The sequence below is a fragment of the Pleurodeles waltl genome, chromosome 5, assembly GCF_031143425.1.
Source record: "Pleurodeles waltl isolate 20211129_DDA chromosome 5, aPleWal1.hap1.20221129, whole genome shotgun sequence".
In the NCBI taxonomy this organism is placed as follows: domain Eukaryota; kingdom Metazoa; phylum Chordata; class Amphibia; order Caudata; family Salamandridae; genus Pleurodeles; species Pleurodeles waltl.
In genome coordinates this window covers 46605387-46623401 of record NC_090444.1, presented here as the reverse complement: position 1 = coordinate 46623401, position 18015 = coordinate 46605387, and the positions used below count along the sequence as shown (strand labels likewise).

Sequence of the window (18015 nt, the reverse complement as noted above, 5' to 3'; positions counted from 1 at the left end):
AAGAGCCAGGCAACTATTATGGCCAATAACCAACTGGTACATGAGACAGCATTGGGTAAACTTATCGATACCATCGCTCATACAAAAGTACACCCCACGGTACCGAGTAGTGTGTTGCAACGATATCAGGAGCAGGAAGACCCCGACTCTTTCTTCACAAACTTTGAAAGGGTGACCAGCACTGCCAACTGGCCAGATGATAAATGGGGTCAGTACATCGCCCCCCTACTCACCGGCCATTTACGAACAACATATCAAGCTATTAACCCGAGTGGTAATCTTCCATACAAAGACCTTAAGATAACCATTTTAGAAAGAGTAGGTTTGGATAGTGAGAGTTATCGCACCAGGGTTAGACAAATGAAATGGCAGCATCAGGAGAACCCCCGTACCTTATATTATAGAGTCCAACATGCAGCCGGGAGGTGGTTACATCCCACAGCGAACACAAGAGAAGACATGTTTGACATCATAGTCTTGGAACAGTACTTAGATGCTTTACCACCTACCACCCGGAAGTGGGTACAACAACATCCTGGACTCACGAATGAAACAGCCATAGAACTTGCCTGTGCTTATCATAGAGGCTCGGACTTCTGGGCTACCGTTAGTCGGCCCCCTCCACCTCCGGCCTGACCGGCCATACCTAGAATGCATCTGCCACGGCCTGTAGGGAATCCCGGAACTGACCAATCACAAGCAGCTGGTCCGGGTCCCTCTGGATACACAAGCCATGATCCCCAGTGTTATCACTGTTCAGAGTGGGGCCATATTGCCCGGCATTGTCCTAAAAAAAAAGATACAGAGAAGCCCACGGAGATAGGCATGACCAAGGGGAGAGTATTCTGGACTGGAGGGGATGAACCTAAATATATCCTCCCTCTCATCGTCAATGAAGTAGAAAGGATGGCTCTAATCGTTTCGGGATGTAGCCAGAGCGTGATCAGGGATGATGTAGTATTGCCAGGGCAGGAAGATACAGAGACTCAGGCACTCATTACCTGTGTACATGGTGATCAACGGTTTTATCCCATGGCGAAAATCAAGTTGAAATGGAGAGAACAAACTGAGACCCTTCGGGTAGGGGTGCACTCCAGCCTCGATGAGGATATAATCCTCGGGACATAATATGAGGATTTTTCCTCCTTGTTAGAGAAAGCCGGACAAGAGCACCTTCTGAGGGATTGGTGGATGGAAGCACCTAGTGGAATGGTCTCAGAGGAACGCAAAAGTGTACGAATTGCCCTCAGCAGGAGACAAAAAAGAGAGCAACGACGTTCCTATACACAGAACTGCCCATCCCAAGACGGTTCTATTGGAATTGGGAAGGTTTGCACAATCACCGGAGATTTCCGGCAGAATCAAAATGAGGATCCTACCTTAAAACACGCATGGCAGCAGGCCGAGTCCGGGGCAGCACAAGGGGTAGGTCCCCAATTCTTGATTCGTAATAATCTCTTATATAGAAATCCCACGCCCACTAGAGGAAATGACCTACAATTGGTAGTACCTAGAAGTCACCGTCAACAAGTGTTGCAATTAGCACATGGGGATAATGGGGAAGGGCACTTGGGAAGGAAGAAAACGGCAGAAGCAGTCCTTAGATGATTTTATTGGCCAGGGGTTTATGGCGAGATATGTAAGCATTGCTCTGAGTGTCCCAAATGCGAGTTGTACAACCCGTCTCCACAAAAACCCATTCCCCTTCAACCTCTTCCCATTATTGATATTCCGTTTACCCGGGTTGGAATGGACCTTATCGGTCCCCTTACCCCTTCCACTGGGGTAGACAGTATGTTCTAGTCTTGGGGGACTATGCCACACGATATCCCGAGGCCATACCCCTTCCCAGTATACACACTAAAGCTATCTCTCAGGTTATGATAGAGTTCTTTTCCAGGGTGGGTTTCCCGAAAGAGATATTGACTGACCAAGGGACTCCTTTTATGCCCAGATTAATGGCTGAAGTATGTCGACTACTGGGGGTGAAACAGATCCGTACCTCAGTATATCATCCGCAAACAGATGGGCAAGTAGAAAGATACAACAAAACCATTAAATCCTTACTCAGAAAAAGTATATCTGAGGCTGGGAAGGACTGGGAAAATAAACTACCATTGGTTTTATATGCTATCCGTACACATGTACAAGCGTCCCTAGGCCATAGTCCTTTTGAGATGTTGTTTGGCCAACAGCCACGCACACTGTTAGATATGTTAGCCGAACAGTGGGAGGACACAGAAGAGGAAGTAAAAGACCTCTTAACCTACACCAGGGATTTAAGAGAAAATCTTCATACAGTATGGGAAGAAGCCCATACTGCCCTACAGGAAGCACAGGATAAGCAGAAGCAAAGATATGATACCCGAAGTACTGTTTGCACCTTATCAGTAGGAGACAAAGCTCTAGTCTTACTCCCTAGCACTGACAATAAGTTATTGGCCAAATGGCAGGGACCATTTGAAGCAATAGCACAGATCAACCCCACCACCTATAAGCTAGCCATTCCCCAAGGAAGTGGTAGGGAGCAAATGTATCACATCAATCTACTTAAAAAATGGCTAGAACCCAAAGGAGACAATTCTGTTCACTTTATCAACTCCGACATTACTGATGACATCCCGTATCCCAAGATAACTCCCCAGGATCGGTCCAACCAGGTACAACCATGGATCAATCCCGATCTTACTAAAGGGAATCACAACCAACTTACTTGTTTAGTACAGCACAATCAAGATGTCTTCTCTAAATATCCAGGTAGAACCACCCTAGTCCAACATCCCATCCGCCTGAAAACGAATACTGTCTCACGACAGAGGCCAAACCGCATCTGTAGTGCTTTCCTCTTATTTAGTTTCTAAGCACTAACATAACACAACAGAAATGCACTTCTGAGGTCAAAGAAGACTTTTATTGTTATTTTATTCTTCCCCAACCACAATGTTTATGAATGAATGACGAATTAGTAGCTTTCAAGTCCGCGTTAATCAAACAAAATATATCAGTTTGCAATATACACAGCAGGTTATATTTATAAGATATTGAATGCAAAGCAAAACAAATACTTCACCGTGTGGGAACTATTTACAGCTTCATCTTTCTAAGGTCTGCAAGCTGAGGACCCCTGTCAGCCGCGAGAAAGAGAGATTCATCTACCCACACGGGATTGCTGGCAGCCTGCGCCAAGCTCCAGCACGAGGTCCGGCAGATTCGAATCTGACTCTCTGCAGCCTGTTACATTCGTTACAAAGGTGTGCCCCCTCCTCTCAGACCTGGGAAACTGAGCAAGCCTTTTGGAGACTGGCCAGGTCTCCAAGACTACTCCTGTTCCCAAGCTCAAGGGAAGAGAAACGACGCCCATGTACTCTCTCTTATCAGGTCTAGTCTACTGTGAGAGCAAAACATCTTGGTTCTCTGGTGCAAAAACACAGCTTGGAAAAATACAGAACTCCACGTTAAAGGCAATGGGCAGCTAACCTAAATATCAAATGCAATGTCATGTTAAAGGCAATAGGCAGCTAACCTAAATATCAAATGCAATGTCTAGTGTCATGTCAAAGCCAATAGGCATCTAAGCTGAATACAAAATGCAATGTCTTATATCATGTCAAAGCCCATAGGCAGCTGAGCTGAATATAAAATGCAATGTATAATATCATGTCAAAGCCAATAGGCAGCGGAGCTGAATACAAAGTGTAATGTATAATATCATGTCAAAGCCAATAGGCAGCGGAGCTGAATATCATGTCAAAGCCAATAGGCAGTTAAGCTGAATACAAAGTGTAATATATGATATCATGTCAAAGCCAATAGGCAGCGGAGCTGAATACAAAATGTAATATATGATATCATGTCAAAGCCAATAGGCAGAATATCTAATAGCATGTCAAAGTCAATAGGCAGCTAAACTGAATACATCATGTCAAAGTCAACAGGCATGCAATGTCAAAGCCAATAGGCGGCTAGACTGGATACAGCATGTCAAAGCCAATAGGCAGAATACAGAATGTAATGGCTAATGCAATGTCAAAGCCCATAGGCGGCTAAACTGAATACAGAAAGCAATGGCTAATGCCATGTCAAAGCCAATAGGCACAATACAGAATGTAATGACTAATGCAATGTCAAAGCCCATAGGCGGCTAAACTGAACAAAACATACCATGTGCTACTGGTGAACATTGAGCAACTAATATGCGCAGTGGTGAAACACAAAGTCATTGGTCAAAACAAAACTTTATCAAATGGCAGGACATTCCGCCCTTTGACCAATGAATTTTTGTTTCACATATCTCATATTTCAAAAAAAAAAAAAAAAAAAAAAAACATCAGCACAAAAAAAACATTATGATCAAAGCAATCCCTGTAAAGCAATAGAAGTGAATTAACACATTGATTTCATAACCTTTCACATCAGATACATCTACATAGAAAAGACTGGGCAATTTTTTTTTTTTTTTTCTCTGAATGAGTCTCTAATTCAACAGTGTTAGCAATTTGATGTGGCATGAGTTCTGCTCATGTAAAGGTGCACGGTCCACCTGAAAGGTTTTCTGGAAGGTAAGCAAAAGTCAGAGTTCCATACGAGAGGGGAAAAAAAAAAAAACACAGCAAACAAGTTGAACTTGAACTGAAGGCGCAGTTTGCGCAAAATGGATCCATGGTGCTGGCACTTTACTCAGCCAGGTTCAGGTTGGGGATTCGGTCCCTTCCCCGACCCCACACGCACACACCGGAAGGGGGACCACACAGCGCACTCAGGGACAGTGGCGAAACGTGGTCGGATCTGCAAAAGAAACAAGTATGACTTTTCTTGCAAATAACATTTTTCATTTAAACTGCACCCTTCCTCTTTCTTTCCCTGTTTTATAATCAGCAGGACGTTTTTGAGGCCCTTTGTTATATTTTCTGCAGGTTCTGGAGGGTCACTTGGGGCTTCAGCCCACACATCAGTACTGAGGTTTTTATCTGCTGCGCCACAGCTTCCTTTTTCTTGCACTATCAGAAGGGCTGGGGCAGACTCATTCTTTACCAAACCTCCATTCACTGCACTTTTGTCAATTTGGGCCATTCTGTCTCCAATTTGTATGAATGAATCAGATTCTTTTCTAGGTATCAGCATAATTTCGATTTTTCCTTGGTAATTTGCAGCAATCACTCTCCCTAAACCTGATCAATTTGCCATTTCTGTTCTGGTAACTTTCCTCTCCCCAACTGCTCTGTGACTGCTTGCATGACAGATTGCTTTTGTGCGTGCTGCACAGTTTTTATCAAATCTAGGGGAATGTGCATCTCTCTCATCTCTGCTCACCTGTAAGTGGCCTTTTCACATTTCTGGGGCACCCACATAGCCATCCCCACTAAGGCAGAATTCTGGGTGAACACTTCTCTCTCTGCATTTTTCTCATTACCTTCTGCAAGGTAATTGAACCAGTTAGGTGCTAAAACATTATCAAAGAACCAAAAATTAGCATAAAAATGACACATCTCACGTAGCTCTTGCTTTAAAATCTGACACACATTATACAACGCTGTTCCTTCTACGGTGCCAGAAAACAACATTTCAGTCAATGAATCATTAGTAAAACAAACATGCTTTTTATCTTCAGTGGACACGAATTCAAATGGTGCACACAGTTTCATCGGTAATTCTTTTATCTGTGGTACTCTAGCCCTGTCTTGCAAGTACCAGATCCATTGTATGATTCTAGCTAGGGGCACTATTTTCTTTCCTTGTTCTTGATTTACATGTACATCAGTTTTTCCTTCTTGCACTGCGCAGAAACTTAATGTCTGCATTATTTCATTTGCCAAATCACAAGCGCGCAACTGCATATAATTTTTCACAGTGACTATATACAAAAGTGTTAGGATTTCACTCAAATGAGGGCTATTCTTTTTCCAAAAATCAAACAAGCTAATGAAACTCGGGGTGTCTTGCTCTAAAATCCTTCGTTTTACTTGTGCATTTTGCAACGGTAACTCGTAAATCACATTCTGACTCTCGTCCGTGTTATCAGTTAAGGAATGCATATTGTCTGCCAAAAACCCTGGCTCACATGGAAACTCAGTGCAGCTCGGAGCTGTCTTAACCCCCTCATTACTGGAATGGGACAAGAAAGATTCTTCAAAAACAGCCTTTTTATAACTTTCAGTCGGGCTAATTTGCTCACGTAAATTCCTATTTTCATGTTCCAACTTCCTACATTTCTCCTGCATTTCTCTGTAAGCAGATAAAGGTATCCAGACCTTTCTGTCATCATTACTTCCAAAAGACACGTTTTCTACATATATACAACGGGAATTATTTCTCAAAGCATTATCAGGCCTTTTAGCTACACATGCATTTTCTTCTGTAATTCCCCAAACAGAAAACAATTCACAGTTTTTCTTAGCACCATCAGGCAGTTCATCAACACATGTATTCTCAGACATGGTCTGCCGTGCTACTGTGATTCCCCAAACAGAAAACAATTTCTGTAATTCTCCAAACAACAAAAAACAATTACACTTTTAAAGTGTGCACTTAGAAATCTACTAACTCGTCAAACCCCTTCTTAATCACCTCTTAATGACCGACACCCCACGACTCCAGGTACCAATTGTAGTGCTTTCCTCTTATTTAGTTTCTAAGCACTAACATAACACAACAGAAATGCACTTCTGAGGTCAAAGAAGACTTTTATTGTTATTTTATTCTTCCCCAACCACAATGTTTATGAATGAATGACGAATTAGTAGCTTTCAAGTCCGCGTTAATCAAACAAAATATATCAGTTTGCAATATACACAGCAGGTTATATTTATAAGATATTGAATGCAAAGCAAAACAAATACTTCACCGTGTGGGAACTATTTACAGCTTCATCTTTCTAAGGTCTGCAAGCTGAGGACCCCTGTCAGCCGCGAGAAAGAGAGATTCATCTACCCACACGGGATTGCTGGCAGCCTGCGCCAAGCTCCAGCACGAGGTCCGGCAGATTCGAATCTGACTCTCTGCAGCCTGTTACATTCGTTACAAAGGTGTGCCCCCTCCTCTCAGACCTGGGAAACTGAGCAAGCCTTTTGGAGACTGGCCAGGTCTCCAAGACTACTCCTGTTCCCAAGCTCAAGGGAAGAGAAACGACGCCCATGTACTCTCTCTTATCAGGTCTAGTCTACTGTGAGAGCAAAACATCTTGGTTCTCTGGTGCAAAAACACAGCTTGGAAAAATACAGAACTCCACGTTAAAGGCAATGGGCAGCTAACCTAAATATCAAATGCAATGTCATGTTAAAGGCAATAGGCAGCTAACCTAAATATCAAATGCAATGTCTAGTGTCATGTCAAAGCCAATAGGCATCTAAGCTGAATACAAAATGCAATGTCTTATATCATGTCAAAGCCCATAGGCAGCTGAGCTGAATATAAAATGCAATGTATAATATCATGTCAAAGCCAATAGGCAGCGGAGCTGAATACAAAGTGTAATGTATAATATCATGTCAAAGCCAATAGGCAGCGGAGCTGAATATCATGTCAAAGCCAATAGGCAGTTAAGCTGAATACAAAGTGTAATATATGATATCATGTCAAAGCCAATAGGCAGCGGAGCTGAATACAAAATGTAATATATGATATCATGTCAAAGCCAATAGGCAGAATATCTAATAGCATGTCAAAGTCAATAGGCAGCTAAACTGAATACATCATGTCAAAGTCAATAGGCATGCAATGTCAAAGCCAATAGGCGGCTAGACTGGATACAGCATGTCAAAGCCAATAGGCAGAATACAGAATGTAATGGCTAATGCAATGTCAAAGCCCATAGGCGGCTAAACTGAATACAGAAAGCAATGGCTAATGCCATGTCAAAGCCAATAGGCACAATACAGAATGTAATGACTAATGCAATGTCAAAGCCCATAGGCGGCTAAACTGAACAAAACATACCATGTGCTACTGGTGAACATTGAGCAACTAATATGCGCAGTGGTGAAACACAAAGTCATTGGTCAAAACAAAACTTTATCAAATGGCAGGACAGCATCCCTGTAGCAAAGCAAAAGATAATTGAAAAAGAAGTCCAAACCATGTTGGCAGCGGGTATCATAGAGCCATCAACCAGCCCTTGGTGCTCGCCAGTCGTATTGGTACCCAAGTCAGATGGCAGTACTCGGTTTTGTGTAGATTATAGGGGTGTTAAAAACGTAACCTATTTTGATGCCTATCCCATGCCTAGAATCGACGAACTGATTGAGAGATTAGGCCAAGCCAAGTACCTATCCACCCTAGATCTTACGAAGGGTTATTGGCAGATACCCCTAAGAAGGGAAGACAAAGAAAAAACAGCATTTGCTACCCCTTCGGGATTATATCAATTTACTGTCCTTCCTTTTGGGCTCCATGGGGCCCCCGCCACCTTTCAAAGGCTCATGGACGAAATCCTACGACCTTTTCAGCAATATGCCGCTGCCTATCTCAATGACATTGTTATATATAGCAATTCCTGGGAGGAGCACATGACACATCTAGGTACCATATTGCATGCGCTACGAAAGGCCTACTTAACTGCCAATCCTGACAAATGTAAACTCGGACAGACTAGTATCAAATATCTGGGCTATGTTGTGGGGAACGGTAGGATTAGCCCACAAGTAGAAAAAGTAGAGGCCATCTCTAGAAGGGAATTTCCCAAGAGAAAACAAGACATTAGGGCTTTCCTGGGTTTGATTGGCTATTATCGGCGCTTTATTCCTCATTTCTCCACAATTGCGGAATCTCTTACTAATATGCTGAAAAACTCCTGTCCCAACACCCTTGGGCCCCCCTCTGTGACTGCAGTACGTAGTTTTGATCAGCTAAAAAATGCTCTCACGTCTGAACCTGTGCTATGTTGTCCCGATTTTGGTAAACCTTTTGTATTATTTACTGATGCCTCCGACGTGGGGCTTGGGGCGGTGTTATCCCAACCACAGGATGATGATTCCGTCCACACTGTATTGTACATCAGCAGGAAACTTCTACAGCGGGAATGTCATTATCCAGCTATAGAGAAGGAGTGTTTGGCGATTAAATGGGTGATTGAATCTCTCAGATATTACTTGTCGGGCAGGACTTTTACCCTGATTACTGATCATGCTCCTCTGACCTGGCTTGCCCATCATAAGGACACTAACTCCCGTGTTCTCCAATGGTTCCTTTCCTTACCGCCGTTCTCCTTTCGGATCCAGCATCTGCCAGGGAAACATTTGGTGGCCGCAAATTTCCTGTCCCGTTATCCGGCTTTGGAGCGCCTCGACAGGCCGCTCTCTAGGGGGAGCGTAAGTGACGGGCTGGAACCAGTTCGTCCGCACATGGCTCTCACTTGTGCTGACTCTGCCCCTGTTGCTCTGAAGTTTCCTGGTCACTCTGCCCGTGATTGGTCGGTAGATCTGCAGTGGCGGGATGCCAGAAGGTCAAATGTGCCACTGTCAGCACTTGTGGCGTTCAGAGGTTGGAAGAAGAAAGCGGGTGACAAAACAACTGCCGAGAACCAGCCAGGGGAGGAAGACGAGGAGCGGAGCCCACCTGTGAACCAGCGCTGGCTGTACCATCCGGGTATCGGAGAAGAAACCGGAAGACTACTGCCAGATAACCCTGTTGCAGGCAACCGGGAGGACAAAATGCAGCATCCCGCCACGCTTCAGGAGAAGTGTGGCTATTCAGGTGCGTGGGACTACGTCCCTGAATGAGTGCAAGTACAAAAGAGATAAAGGAGCGGAGTGAGAAGGGAGGGGGAAGGGGGAAAAAGGTAACACGGGGAGGGGGACGGACAAACACCGAAAAACATAAATGCACGAGCACTGGGGAGAAGGGAAGGGGTGAGGGAGAGAAATGAACAAGGACAAGGTAGAGATACAAAAACTTACCTTCGGGCACAATAGACCACCGTCACCTTTAAGGGGCCAGCCAAGACCCGAGCACAGGAACGGTTGAGCGCTGGAAGGAAAATACAAAGACAGAAAGAATAGGAATTAGACCACTAAGAAAAAGAAGGAAAAAGCACGTACTAACCTGAGCTAATGTGAGAAATGTAACCTTGTCAAGAACAGTAAGACAGGGACAACAAAGAAAGTATAAGGAAACAAAAGAGATACTAGTACCACGGTCACTTACAGCTATTATTCTCTTCTCGCCACATGCGCTTCCCGGGGAACGACCTGTGAACAAGAGAGACAGAAAGAGACGAGTAAAGACCAAACCTCAAGAACATCCCACCACCTAAAATCCAGCCACTCAAGACTGAAACAAACTTACCTGCTTTACGCCACATTCAATATCTTCAATAAAGTTCCATTGTTTTTAAGACTATAACGCAGTCTGGAGTGGTTCCTCCACACCCACACGTTTACAGAGGGGGACCAAGTCCAAGAGTCGCTAAAGTGTCCAGGGGCGGCAGGAGCCCACTAACCCCCGGATGAAGGTGCAAAATGACTGCCTCCGGTTGGTAGAAGATGCTGGTTTTGAACCAACAAAAGGAGGTAGGAGGTTCTGCTTTGTGCAAAAGGTGTCCCATGGCATGCTGGTGGATGCAGAGTTGTTTCCCTGCAAAATACCACAAACAAGCCTTGCTACCTGCAAGAGTCGCAGTTGAAAAAAAGGGTGCTGCCCAGGCCTGGGAAGGACCAGGATGTCGCCACTAAGGAGGGGAGACAGAGGGGGCCCATAGCAACGTAGAGAGCCCACTGGATGGAGGGAAGCACCCGCAGGAGTCCTTGAACACGGTTTCAAGAAGACTGAACACGGCGGTCGTCTCAACACTGCAAGGAGAGGTCCCACGACACTGGAGGTCAACTCAGGGAGCCAAGCATTGCAGGATGGAGTGCTGAGGACCTAGGCTCGGCTGTGCATGCAGGATTTCTTGGAAATGTGCACAGAAGCCCTTGTAGCTGCAGATCACATGGTGCACAGGATTACTGTCTGGGGAGGGGAGGCAAGGACTTACCTCCTCCAAATTCAGAAAGTTGGACCTTTGGACAGTCTGGGTCACTTGGGTCCACCACCTGTGTTCCAGGGTCCATGCTCGTCAGGATGAGAGGGGACCCAGAGTACCGATGAGGCTGAAGTTTGGTGCCTGCTGAAGCAGGGGAAAGACTCTATCAACCCATGGGAGATTTCTTCGTGGCTTCCAGTGCAGGGTGAAGGCAGGCAGCCCCCAGAGCACGCACCACCAGGAAACAGTCGAGAAAGCTGGCAGGATTACAATGTCGCTGGTAGTCTTCTGGCTACTTTGTTGCAGTTTTGCAGGCGTCCCGGAGCACTTAGCGGTAGCTCCTTGGCAGAAGACAAAGAGAGAAGTGCAGAGGAGTCCTGGTAGATTCTTGCAAGTCGTAATCTGAAGAGAAGCCCACAGTAGAGATCCTAAATAGCCCTCAGAGGAGGATTGGCTACCTACCCAGGTATGCACCTATCAGGAGGGGTCTCTGACATCACCTGCTGGCACTGGCAACTCAGAGGCCCCCAGAGTGTCCCTACACCTTGGAAAACAAGATGGCTGAAGTCTGGGACACACTGGAGGAGCTCTGAGGTGGTGATGGACAGGGGAGTGGTCACTCCCCTTTTCTTTGTCCAGTTTCGTGCCAGAGCAGGGACTAGGGGTCCATGAACTGTTGTAGACTGTACCTTGTACCCAGGATGGCAAAAATCTTTGGTCTGGCCCTGGGCTGGGGGGGCAGATAGATACTTATGTAGTAGAGACAAATAAGCAAGTATGTGAGCTCTGGACGTGGTGAAAGAGTGGAGAAAGATAAGAAGTGAATGAAACAGGTATATGTACCCAATTACACTGGGACAGAACAGGGCAAGAGACAAGCAGGTGGAAACTTGCAGTACTTTACTACTACTTTCCTGGGCTCTGGGGTTGGGTATTTTACTCACCTTTGTGGTTTTCCTAATCTCCCTGTGATTCTCTACACACTACTCTTGTCTAGGGGGGTATTTTTGATTCGCATTTCACTTTCTTAGTATATGGTTTGTGTTGCCCCCAGAACTATTTTCTCCTATAGCATTTTATAGCATTTCCTATTGTTTGCACTATCCTATGTCTAATTACTTACCTTATTTTGGTGTCTAGTGTATATATTGTGTATAATACTTATCTCCAGAAGGAGTTTTGTCTCTAAGATATTTTTGGCCTTGTGTCAGTGTAGGAAAGTACCATCTTGCCTGGCATGTTACCCCCATTTTTCACTGTATATATGTTGTTTTAGTTGTATGTGTCACTGGGACCCTGGTAACCCAGGGCCCCAGTGCTCATAAGTGTGCCTGAATGTGTTACCTGTGTAGTGACTAACTGTCTCACTGAGGCTCTGCTAATCAGAACCTCAGTGGTTATGCTCTCTCATTTCTTTCCAAATTGTCACTGACAGGCTAGTGACCATTTTTACCAATTTACATTGGCTTACTGGAACACCCTTATAATTCCCTAGTATATGGTACTGAGGTACCCAGGGTATTGGGGTTCCAGGAGATCCCTATGGGCTGCAGCATTTCTTTTGCCACCCATAGGGAGCTCTGACAATTCTTACACAGGCCTGCCACTGCAGCCTGAGTGAAATAACGTCCACGTTATTTCACAGCCATTTTACACTGCACTTAAGTAACTTATAAGTCACCTATATGTCTAACCTTTACCTGGTAAAGGTTAGGTGCAAAGTTACTTAGTGTGAGGGCACCCTGGCACTAGCCAAGGTGCCCCCACATTGTTCAGAGCCAATTCACTGAACTTTGTGAGTGCGGGGACACCATTACACGCGTGCACTACATATAGGTCACTACCTATATGTAGCTTCACCATGGTAACTCCGAATATGGCCATGTAACATGTCTATGATCATGGAATTGCCCCCTCTATGCCATCCTGGCATTGTTGGTACAATTCCATGATCCCAGTGGTCTGTAGCACAGACCCTGGTACTGCCAGACTGCCCTTCCTGGGGTTTCTCTGCAGCTGCTGCTGCTGCCAACCCCTCAGACAGGCAGCTGCCCTCCTGGGGTCCAGCCAGGCCTGGCCCAGGATGGCAGAACAAAGAACTTCCTCTGAGAGAGGGTGTGACACCCTCTCCCTTTGGAAAATGGTGTGAAGGCAGGGGAGGAGTAGCCTCCCCCAGCCTCTGGAAATGCTTTGTTGGGCACAGATGTGCCCAATTCTGCATAAGCCAGTCTACACCGGTTCAGGGACCCCTTAGCCCCTGCTCTGGCGCGAAACTGGACAAAGGAAAGGGGAGTGACCACTCCCCTGACCTGCACCTCCCCTGGGAGGTGTCCAGAGCTCCTCCAGTGTGCTCCAGACCTCTGCCATCTTGGAAACAGAGGTGCTGCTGGCACACTGGACTGCTCTGAGTGGCCAGTGCCACCAGGTGACGTCAGAGACTCCTTGTGATAGGCTCCTTCAGGTGTTAGTAGCCTTTCCTCTCTCCTAGGTAGCCAAACCCTCTTTTCTGGCTATTTAGGGTCTCTGTCTCTGGGGAAACTTTAGATAACGAATGCATGAGCTCAGCCGAGTTCCTCTGCATCTCCCTCTTCACCTTCTGATAAGGAATCGACCGCTGACCGCGCTGGAAGCCTGCAAACCTGCAACATAGTAGCAAAGACGACTACTGCAACTCTGTAAAGCTGATCCTGCCGCCTTCTCGACTGTTTTCCTGCTTGTGCATGCTGTGGGGGTAGTCTGCCTCCTCTCTGCACCAGAAGCTCCGAAGAAATCTCCCGTGGGTCGACGGAATCTTCCCCCTGCAACCGCAGGCACCAAAAAGCTGCATTACCGGTCCCTTGGGTCTCCTCTCAGCACGACGAGCGAGGTCCCTCGAATCCAGCGACACCGTCCAAGTGACCCCCACAGTCCAGTGACTCTTCAGCCCAAGTTTGGTGGAGGTAAGTCCTTGCCTCACCTCGCTGGGCTGCATTGCTGGGAACCGCGACTTTGCAAGCTACTCCGGCCCCTGTGCACTTCCGGCGGAAATCCTTCGTGCACAGCCAAGCCTGGGTCCACGGCACTCTAACCTGCATTGCACGACTTTCTAAGTTGGTCTCCGGCGACGTGGGACTCCTTTGTGCAACTTCGGCGAGCACCGTTTCACGCATCCTCGTAGTGCCTGTTTCTGGCACTTCTCCAGGTGCTACCTGCTTCAGTGAGGGCTCTTTGTCTTGCTCGACGTCCCCTCTCTCTGCAGGTCCAATTTGCGACCTCCTGGTCCCTCCTGGGCCCCAGCAGCGTCCAAAAACGCCAAACGCACGATTTGCGTGTAGCAAGGCTTGTTGGCGTCCATCCGGCGGGAAAACACTTCTGCACGACTCTCCAAGGCGTGGGGGATCCATCCTCCAAAGGGGAAGTCTCTAGCCCTTGTCGTTCCTGCAGTATTCACAGTTCTTCAGCCTAGTAAGAGCTTCTTTGCACCAACCGCTGGCATTTCTTGGGCATCTGCCCATCTCCGAGTTGCTTGTGACTTTTGGACTTGGTCCCCTTGTTCCACAGGTACCCTCAGTCAGGAATCCATCGTTGTTGCATTGCTGATTTGTGTTTTCCTTGCATTTTCCCTCTAACACGACTATTTTGTCCTTAGGGGAACTTTAGTGCACTTTGCACTCACTTTTCAGGGTCTTGGGGAGGGTTATTTTTCCAACTCTCACTATTTTCTAATAGTCCCAGCGACCCTCTACAAGGTCACATAGGTTTGGGGTCCATTCGTGGTTCGCATTCCACTTTTGGAGTATATGGTTTGTGTTGCCCCTATCCCTATGTTTCCCCATTGCATCCTATTGTAACTATACATTGTTTGCACTGTTTTCTAAGACTATACTGCATATTTTTGCTATTGTATATATATATCTTGTGTATATTTCCTATCCTCTCACTGAGGGTACACTCTAAGATACTTTGGCATATTGTCATAAAAATAAAGTACCTTTATTTTTAGTATAACTGTGTATTGTGTTTTCTTATGATATTGTGCATATGACACTAAGTGGTACTGTAGTAGCTTCACACGTCTCCTAGTTCAGCCTAAGCTGCTCTGCTAAGCTACCATTATCTATCAGCCTAAGCTGCTAGACACCCTATACACTAATAAGGGATAACTGGGCCTGGTGCAAGGTGCAAGTACCCCTTGGTACTCACTACAAGCCAGTCCAGCCTCCTACAGTCAGTAAAATAAACTACCTTTATTTTTGGTAATACTGAGTATTGTCTTTACTTGTGTATAAGTATTGTGTAACTATAGTGGTATTGCAGGAGCTTTGCATATCTCCTAGTTCAGCCTAAGCTGCTCTGCTACAGCTACCTCTATCAGCCTAAGCTGCTAGAACACTACTACATTTCACTAATAAGGGATAACTGTACCTGGTATAAGGTGTAAGTACCCAAGATACCCACTACAAACCAGGCCAACCTCCTACACCCTCCTCGATGATCTCCATTGGTACGTTTTCTGCTGAGTGGTATCTTCCCTTGCATTCCCCCGTCTCTTTTCCTTCCTTGTTGTGATGGTGTGAAGTACAGCCTCCAAACTGTACACAGTTGAATCTGTAACTAAGTTTGCTTTATTGTAATGGTCTGTATATCACTGTGTTTGGTTCTCTGTGCTGTATCTTGTATTGTTGTCTAAAATCTCAATAAAAATAAATTCAAAAAAGAGAAAGTAAAGGAGTGAAAAATATTTTTTTAAAGTAGGAAAGAAGTGAATGGGGAGTAGTAGAAGCTGGCCAGAGAGGTAGTAAGATAAAGAAATAAATATCTAATAGAGAAAGGGAGAATACTCGGACAGAATGTACAATAGTGGGAGGACTACAAAATATCAGCAGAGAGGTGTGTTGTTTTATTATTTCCATACTAGGCATGCCTGTTCACACCACGAGGTGGAAACATCTCTTTATTGGTATAGCAGGAGCCTATCCTTTGAAAAATGTGCATGTGAAAAGCAGCAATTAAATACAAATCAAGTGGCTGCACCTGGGCTGCAGGATTTGACATCAGGAGTTCAGGCACTGACACGTGTCCTTAGAGTGAAAGAAGGGACTTTGACAGTGCTGACATTGATTATCACCTTAGAGAGAATGATGTCAGAACTGGCAGATACTACCTTTACAATCCTCTCTGTGAGTTAAGCTCCCTCTCTAGATCCATCTGTAACCAACATGTCACACGTGACTTAACTTCCCATGGTCTGTGAGCAATGAAAGCTTGTTCTAGTTTTCCTTCTGAATCTGTTCTGCAGTGAAAGGAAGTTTGTGCTTGCTGACTTCTGTGAGAGGAGGAATCTGTTCAGAGTGCACATCCCTTGGTGTGCACAGCTGTAGTGTCTGGCATTCCTGTGGAACTGCAACCCTCCCCTGCTCCTATGACTCGCTGGCCGAGGCAGGGGAGACTCCATGGATGCCAGTTAGTGTTTCCAGTCCCTCTTGTCGCGAGTTGCAGGGTGGGAGACATGATGCCTGGGATGTAATTCGCACGTCATTTCCAAGTAAAAAATGTTGCAAAGGCAAGTGGGTATTTAGCAGGGACAGACTTGTAGTTTCCCTCTTTATTGGATGCATCATCGTGACACTGGGACCCGGAAGCAGCACAGGGACCGCTGAACAATTGCAAAGTTTGTCTGTGTTCTCCTTCATCTTCAGATGCAGCTCCAGGCTCCCTACTCCAAACTGAGTTCAAGTTGGGGTGACTTCTTTATTAGCAGGCCCAATTTTGGGTGTATTTCCCTGTTTAGCCTTGAGTTATTGGATGTATAGGATCCCTATATAGATTTGTGCCCAGGCGTAACTGAGTAATTCTCCAATTTCCTAGTCAGAAACAATGCCTGATGGACCAAATTCAATTTTCATTTAGCTAACTCCCATTGCTAGTTGATTGGCGTGGTAACTTCAGGACCAGTAGAGTAGCTTACTTCAGTTTATAGAGGCAGCGGGTATGCATAAATGTGGCTTCCTGGTAGAGCCCAATTTATGATCACTTCCCTGCCTTTGCGTCCCCATCTGCGCTGTCGGTTTCCATTATCCACCCTTTCTGGCATGGGATTGCTGCAGTCCGTGGGCAGTTGCTGTTCTGGAGCAGCATGGTCAATTTCCAAGAAAGGCAGCGGCCTGGGCCAAGAACAGGGATCTTCAGTACGCTGGTGAGGCATGAGGCCATTTAGGGGGCTTCCTGTGTATTGCTGCTGTTCCCTCTTTGTGCTTTGTAATACCTGCCTGCTCTGTTTTTTTCCTTCTTTCATGATACTCTCTCAGCTCTGCCATATATATTTACAATTGAACTTGCCCCATATCTGATAGGACTGTAGGGATGCCTGTGGTTCAAATACGAGTGAGAAAAAGGATAAGTAGGGATCCAGAGCTTACCCAGTTACTCAGGCTAGTCCTAGCCAAGCTGCAGGGTGAGAAAGGGTCTTCAGAGTTGTAGGAGGCTGGACTGGCTTGTAGTGAGTACCAAGGGGTACTTGCACCTTGCACCAGGCCCAGTTATCCCTTATTAGTGTATAGGGTGTCTAGCAGCTTAGGCTGATAGATAATGGTAGCTTAGCAGAGCAGCTTAGGCTGAACTAGGAGACGTGTGAAGCTACCACAGTACCACTTAGTGTTATATGCACAATATCATAAGAAAACACAATACACAGTTATACTAAAAATAAAGGTACTTTATTTTTATGACAATATGCCAAAGTATCTTAGAGTGTACCCTCAGTGAGAGGATAGGAAATATACACAAGATATATATACACAATAGCAAAAATATGCAGTATAGTCTTAGAAAACAGTGCAAACAATGTATAGTTACAATAGGATGCAATGGGGAAACATAGGGATAGGGGCAACACAAACCATATACTCCAAAAGTGGAATGTGAACCACGAATGGACCCCAAACCTATGTGACCTTGTAGAGGGTCGCTGGGACTATTAGAAAATAGTGAGAGTTAGAAAAATAACCCTCCCCAAGACCCTGAAAAGTGAGTGCAAAGTGCACTAAAGTTCCCCTAAGGACAAAATAGTCGTGTTAGAGGGA

The 18015-nt window shown here is 45.6% G+C and overlaps 1 protein-coding gene across 1 annotated transcript; it reads right to left on the bottom strand.

Moving 5' to 3' along the window:
• Positions 1–2919: 2919 nt before the first annotated feature.
• LOC138295320 (uncharacterized) lies at positions 2920–7333 on the bottom strand. Its single transcript, XM_069233541.1, has 2 exons — positions 5311–7333; positions 2920–4785 (listed from the first exon to the last, which is right to left on the bottom strand). The coding sequence occupies exons 1-2, from the start codon at positions 6432–6434 to the stop codon at positions 4674–4676; spliced, it is 1236 nt and encodes a 411-aa protein (XP_069089642.1). The 5' UTR covers positions 6435–7333; the 3' UTR covers positions 2920–4673.
• Between the last annotated feature and the right edge of the window lie 10682 nt (positions 7334–18015).

Bases quoted from the DNA above. Each gene is read 5' to 3' on its own strand.
- LOC138295320 (XM_069233541.1), bottom strand. From the start codon at position 6,434: ATGTCTGAGAATACATGTGTTGATGAACTGCCTGATGGTGCTAAGAAA. The intron at 4,786-5,310 runs GTGAGCAGAGAT...TTTCTTTTGCAG, and splicing joins TGTGAAAAGGCCACTTACAG to ATCCGACCACGTTTCGCCAC.